The sequence below is a fragment of the Alligator sinensis genome, unplaced genomic scaffold (assembly GCF_000455745.1).
Source record: "Alligator sinensis unplaced genomic scaffold, ASM45574v1 scaffold1667_1, whole genome shotgun sequence".
Taxonomy (NCBI): Eukaryota; Metazoa; Chordata; order Crocodylia; family Alligatoridae; genus Alligator; species Alligator sinensis.
The window spans coordinates 599,812-606,421 of NW_005842504.1; the positions used below are offsets into that span (position 1 = coordinate 599,812).

The 6,610-nt window shown below is 57.2% G+C and overlaps 2 protein-coding genes across 2 annotated transcripts in view; both read right to left on the reverse strand.

Moving 5' to 3' along the window:
- Positions 1–3,237, reverse strand: part of LOC102376725 (cytochrome P450 2A13-like) — a 9,927-nt gene extending 6,690 nt beyond the window's left edge. Inside the window, 5 exon segments of the mRNA XM_025213040.1 lie at positions 14–207; positions 620–780; positions 1,033–1,182; positions 1,584–1,746; positions 2,029–3,237. Coding sequence (XP_025068825.1) covers positions 14–207; positions 620–780; positions 1,033–1,182; positions 1,584–1,746; positions 2,029–2,397 — 1,037 coding nt within the window. The 5' untranslated portion in view covers positions 2,398–3,237.
- Positions 3,238–3,372: 135 nt separating this feature from the next.
- Positions 3,373–6,610, reverse strand: part of LOC102377203 (cytochrome P450 2A13-like) — a 10,416-nt gene continuing 7,178 nt past the window's right edge. The window contains exons 11-15 of the mRNA XM_014523533.2: positions 6,570–6,602; positions 6,214–6,355; positions 5,683–5,810; positions 4,015–4,156; positions 3,373–3,680 (exon numbers count right to left, since the gene is read on the reverse strand). Coding sequence (XP_014379019.2) covers positions 3,388–3,680; positions 4,015–4,156; positions 5,683–5,810; positions 6,214–6,355; positions 6,570–6,602 — 738 coding nt within the window. The 3' untranslated portion in view covers positions 3,373–3,387. The remainder of the gene's footprint in view (positions 3,681–4,014; positions 4,157–5,682; positions 5,811–6,213; positions 6,356–6,569; positions 6,603–6,610) is intronic.

Sequence of the window (6,610 nt, forward strand, 5' to 3'; positions counted from 1 at the left end):
CTTCCTTCCTTACCCTCCACCTCACAGCACCTGGTGCATCTTGATGAGGAAGCAGTCAATGAAATCCTGTGGGGAGTTGGGGTCCAGGGTCTCCTCATTGGCCCTCACCTTCTTCTCCACGTACTTTTCCAGCCCTGCCAGCAGCTGCAAGGCCTTATGCTGGGGGCCAGGCAGGTAATTCATGACGCCTGGAAACATGTCGTAGAGCTGCAAGAGGAGCCAGAAACTCCTGCAGCCTGGCTCGTGGGCATGTGGACAGGCTGTCCATCCATTTCTAACAATCCAGCCCTTCCGCCTCCCCATCCATTCCTCCCCACATGCATGTGTGTGTGTTTAAATCTCTCTTCTCCATCCATCCATCCATCCATCCCTCCCCACCAACCTTCCTAGCTAACATCCCTTGTATGAATCTTCCTGTCCATCCACCAGCTTCTGGGATTCCCATCCCTCCCTCCTCACTCTCCTGCACATCAGTCATGTAGTTCCAAGCCAAAAAGTTCATTGCACACTTAAGGCTCTCTGTCCCAATGCTCTGCTCCCTTTGACCTCTCTCTGAAGGAAGGGGATGAGGACAGGTCCTGGCCCCTGCTGTCCAGACACCCACATGAAGCACTTTTACCTGCCCCCAGGATGTGCTGGTGAAGCGCAGGCTCTCGAGCATCATGTAGAGCAGGGAGTGAAACTCCTTGTCCTCGTAATCAAAGCGGTCCCTGAAGATGATGGAGCTGATGACGTTGGACACTGTGCAGCTCAGGATGTAGGTGAGGTCAAAGGGCAGGCCTGGGACATGGGATGAGAAGGGATCTCTGTGGAGGGATGTGGCAGAGCTGGGACTTGGCCAAAGGCCAGTGCCTGTCCTAGGGGCTGCTGCTGAGGTGGTTTGAAAAGGCCTCTTCACACTGGGGTAAACCAGAGTTGAAGCCAATGGACCAAACTGGAATTGTGCCCTCAGTGGATGTGGCCACACTGACTTCACTGGCTACAGCTGGGGCACTGCCTGCCTGTTAGCTCACATCTGACAGTGCAGCCCACCTTTGGTGTCCCGCAGCACCCCCAGTAGGTACTGGGCTTCATCCAGAATCCGCTCCTCAATGGTCTTTTTGCCCACGCCGAAGTTGCGCAGGGTCATGATGGAGAAGCGGCGCATCTGCCTCGCCCGCTCCCCGTTGGTGAAGGCCACACCTGGGGGGGGAGGGGGACATGGGGAGGACATCTAGTGATTGAGGGGAACTGAGAGGCTGCTGGGACTCCAAGCTACCCCTGCTCTGAGGGCTGGAAAGAGCCGGGCAGGTCCCCAGCCCCCTCCCAGGAGAGCCAAGCACTGGCACTTTTCTGGCCCACCAGACCGGACTACCCTAGATTCATGGTGGAAGCGGCAGCTGCACAAAAAAGCAAAGGAGTTTGCCACTGCCCTGAGTGGTTTAGCCAGTTTCTGTAATGCACCGACTAGGAAGCGCTCGCCGCCACCCCTCCTCCCCCCACCTCAGGCTGAGCTCCCACCTGGCAGTGGAGCCCTGCTGAAATAGCCCAACTGGGGTCCCAGCAGTCCCCCCCTCCACCCCGCTGTAGTGGAAACCACTGACCGTAGCCCTGGAAGAGCCAGTCAAAAGTGGCCTGCTCCCCACGGCCTCCAAACTCCTCGCCCTGGTCCAAGAGGGCTTCTTTCACAGCCTGGTAGCCACACAGCACAACAACCCGGCGTGGGCCCAGGTGGACGGTGTAGACTGGGCCATACTTCTTACTGAGCTGCAGGACACAGACACTGAGGAGCTGGCCTCATACGGCCCCTGGGGCCCCCTCAGCCTAGCCCACCTGCCTCTTATCCCCCCCCCTTCTCCACCCGAAAAACTCCACAGCCCTTCTCCCTTGACAGCTTTTACCTCCAAGCACCTTCATGTTTCACATCATTCACAAACTCTGCCCCATCTCTCCTGCTCAACCGCCCCCCACCCCAGTCTCACGCCAAAGCACTATGGAGGAGCGCGGTTGGAAATATTGGAACCCACCCCCAAGCCATAGCCCCTGCACCTTCAAGAATGACTTGAGCACATTCCTGGTGTCGACCTGCAGCAGGTTGCCGATGAGTGGGAGGGGCGTGGGCCCCGGTGGCATCTTGCCGCGTCCCTGCATCTGCCACCATGTCGATAAAAGCATAAAGCAGGATAGGCAGATGGCAAGGAAGAGAGCGATGGCACTGAGGGGATCCATTTCCAGTGGCAGTGTTGGTCCTGGAATGGTGTTTGACTGGGTCGAGAGATGTCTTCTATCCCTGTCTGGAGACTCCCAGCTCAGGCATCCTAGTTGCAAAACTTGTTTTTCTAAATGAGCTGTTTCCCTTCCCAACCAGGCAGGGACAGAGATAACAGACCGGCTCAGGTTTACATAGGGCCCCAGCATGAGGTTTGTTATTGCCTTACAAATCTGAAGACAGCACTTCTTGACTTGCCCAGCCCCAGCCCCAGCCCCAGCCCCCTGCCAGGGATTCTTCCTGTACTGATGGAGCAGAGGAGCCAGGGGCAGTGCACATTAGGTAGAAGTAGGGTAACTGGGATCGGAGCCTCATGGGTTCTAGCTGGATAGGGCCAAACCCTCCTCTTGCACCACATGGCTAAATGCTGGCTTAACTGCAGAGTGCATGGCAGTCAGTGGAGGGAAGCACAGGCTTCTGCAATGGCTCCCACCCCTCAGAGCCAGGCTCTTTCATTGTGTTTCCCTGGAATAAATTCAGCCCAAAGTTGAACCCCAGCCTTCTCATCAGCACGTGACTTCTTGAACACATGAGCTGGGTCTCCAGTGCCCCTGGAAAAGCTTGTCCAACTAGTGCTTATCAGCTGCCTGCCCTGGCCAGCTGGTGGGAACACACCCTGGGGCTAGAGGTAGCTCTGCGCTGGGCGCCGGACACCCACATCTCAAAACCTTCCTGGTGACGTCTGAGAGAGCCTGCAGGTACTGCAGCTGCCCCATCAGGGCCTGACTCAGACGGGGGCCAATCTCACTCCTGCCCAGACCCTGCCAGAGATTAGGGTCCATCTTGTTCCACTACTCAGGCCCAGCCCCAGATTATGACCTCTGTCGTGACCCAGAGGGACAGAGTTCCTCCCCTCAAGGGCTCTGGTCTCAATGGAAAGCTGAGCTCAGCCCCTCCTCTAATGGACATCATGTCATCCCTGCCTGCTGTCCCTGCCCTTCCCCAATGCCTGTTTCTTCAGATCGAAGATGTGCAAAGATGGCAGGAGACATGGGGGAAGCAAAGGGGCAGGAGGCTTTTATTGCCAAGAAACCCATCTGGGGCATCCCCAGGGATCAGCCAGGGTCACAGATTTCAATGACAGATGCCAGAGGTCACAGAAAGACTAAAAACCAAAGGGTGGGATTTCAACAGCCCTTTCACAAGCTCCCAAAAATCAGCAAGTGCTGAGCCCCAAAGCTCATCCCATTCCACCCTACCCACTTGCCACAATTCCTACTGAAAGGTGAACGATGATGGCAAGGAGCAGGGAAAGGTGGGATAAGGCAGACCTGGTAGCTGCAGGGCAGGCTGACAAAGCCCATCAACCTCGGGGAGATGTCGAGGGCCTGGCGGTCGATGGGAGACTCGAAGCGGAAGTGCTGCAGGATGCTGGTGACGAAGAGGAAGAGCTCCATGTGAGCCAGCATCTCACCGAAACAGAACCGCTTCCCTGCGGGCAGAGGATGGAGAGCTCAGGGCCTGGCACCCAGGGAGGGGGCTCTCAAGCCTGCACAAACCCAGCTGGCAAGGGCTGGCCTGGTTGAGAGCCAGGGGAAGCTGCAGGCTCTTGGGACATTGTGGACACTTGGACAGAAGCCAGGCAGAGAAGGGCCAATGTGTTTGCACATGATCAACATGGTGACGGGGGCCGTGGCAACTTTAAGCAGGTGAGAAGCTGCTGCTTTCCCCCAGAGCTTCTGAGAGAGGAGGAGGAAGGCAGGGAGAGAGAGAGACAGACCATCGCCTCACTGGATCTGTACTGAGCATGGCCATGGGGCTCGTACCAATGGAGAAGGGCATAAAGGCCTCGTTCTTCTTGAATTGCCCCTTGTCATCCAGGAAGTGCCCGGGGTCGAAGGCTTCGGGTCTCTCAAAGTGCTCGGGGTCCTTCAGCACCGAGCCCAGCAGTGCAAACACCTCGGTGCCCTGGGGGAGACAGCGCCATGAGACAGGCCTCACGGGGCTTGGGAGCCCTTTCACGTCTTCACGTGGTGTGCCAAGGGGACAGCTTTGCAGAGCAGCTCAGGGCAAAGCTCCAGGGTCTTGCAACAGCACAGTGCAAAGGCCAGGTCTGTTGGTGTTTGATGTTACTGGAGCAGACCTGCCTCCTCCCCGCTTCCCCCCGGGGGAATAGACCCAGGAGGCCTGGCCCCCCCCGCACACACTCATCACTCAACCACGCAGTCTCGGCACAAACTCTCTGAGCACGGGCTCTTTGGGGCTGGGCCTGGCATCACAGTCCTAGAGAAGTGGGACTGACAGGGGGGGTCACATCTAGTCCAACCCCCTGCCTGAGGTGGGATCAGTCCTATCCAAACCAACCATTCTGCTCTGTGTCCATATAGCACCATGCCCATCTGGGGCCAGGTCTGCGACTGGGGGTACCTGACCCAGGAGAATCCACAGAAACTGATGGCATAAATTCTCTGGCATACATTCAGCTCACAGTTGAACCCCAGCTTCTCCTGTCAGCACGTGGTTTCTCAAGCACATGACCTGGGTCTCCAGTGCCCCTTGAGAAGCTTGCCCAACTAGCACCTATCAGCAGCCTGCCCTGGACAGCTGGTGGGAACACAATATGGGGGTAGAGGTAGATCTGTTTCAGGTGCCCTGAACATCTCAAATCCCTGCTGGTGAGCTCCAAGACCACCTGCATGTGCTGCAGCTGCCCCATCAGGGCCTGACTGAGACAGGGGCACGTCTTGCTCCTGCCCAGACCCTGCCGGAGACTAGGGCCTGCCATGGGCTACTCCTTAGACCCTGACTCAGACTATGGTCTCTGTGGCAGAGGGAGAGAGCGGCTGCCCCCAGGTGGTCCAGTCTCCATGGAGAGCTGAGCTCAGCCCATCCTCTATTGGCCATCACGTCAACCTTGCCTGCTTGAGATGCACCTCTCCTTCCCCAAGGACTGTTTCTTCGGATCAAACATAAACAAGGAAGGCAGCAGATGTGGGAAGCAAAGGGGCAGGCAGCTTTTATTGGAGAGATACCCACCTGGGGCAGCCCCATGCATAAACCAAGGCCACGGATTCAATGACGGACCACATTCAATGACAGGTCACGGCAAGGCACAAAACCAAAGGGGTTTCCCCTTCCACCAGCTCCCAAATTCAGCACGTGCTGAGCCCTGAAGATTGTCCCGTTACACCTTTCCCTCCTACCACATTTCTTGCAGAAAAGTGAACAGCAATAGCAAGGCACAGGGACAGAAGCTGAAGCCATGGAGCTGTGTTGGTGCCTGATCCGTGCCAAGTGGGACGAGAGGGAGAATTTAGGGGATGAGATTTCATGACAGAATGTCCCAGGGTCCCACACTCGGCCTGATGAAGGCTCCTCTATTTGCACCTGCTCTTCCCCTCTACCCCCTCCCCAAAGACCAAACTGCTTTGAGGCCCCCCCTAGCGTGGGATGAGGCAGATCTTGTAGTCGCGGGGCAGGGTGGCAAAGCCCACCAGCTTCGGGGAGATGTCGAGGTCCTGGCGGTCGATGGGAGACTCGAAGCGGAAGTGTTGCAGGATGCTGGTGACGAAGAGGAAGAGCTCCATGCGAGCCAGCGTATCACCGAAACAGAACCGCTTCCCTGTGGGCAGAGGATGGAGAGCTCAGGGCCTCGTGCCGGATCGAGGGCCCATGAGAAGGGGGAATCTCAAGCCTGCCTCAACCTACCTAGCAACACTGGTCTAGTTTCATAGATGTTAGGGGCTAGAAGGGACCTTACAGATCATCGGGGACAGCTCTCCTGCACTTGGGCAGGGTGGCAGGGCTCAGGCAGGGGCAGCCCAGGACTGATGGGAGCAGTATGGACGGTTGGTTGGAAGCCCAGAAGAGGGGAAGGTGCAACATGCTTGCACAAGGTAAAAGCAACCAGATCACAGGGATTGGGGCCGTGGAAGAATTAAGTACATGGGTAGCTGCTGCAGTGCTGGTGGAAGGAGGGGAAGTCATGGCTGTCTCTGGCTCTGTGCCAAGTGCAGGACTCGTACCAATGGAGAAGGGCAGGAAAGCCTCGTTCTTCTTGAATTGCCCCATCTCATCCAGGAAGTGCCCGGGGTCGAAGGCTTCAGGTCTCTCAAAGTGCTCGGGGTCCTTCAGCGCCGAGCCCAGCAGTGCAAACACCTCGGTGCCCTGGGGGAGACAGCGCCATGAGACAGGCCTCATAGGCACAGGAACCTCCCCTTGTTTCTGCCCAGATTTGCCATGGGGATGGATTTGCAATGGGAGTAGAGAACAAACCTCCTCACAGTGGTGAGAGGACTTGGAGACTGGACCAGGAGGTAAACGCCATCACTGGAGGTCTCACGCAGCCCCGCCACCCACCCGAGGAGCCCCTGAGCCACACCTGGGGGATGGTATAGCCCCAGAACTGGGTCTCCTTGGTCA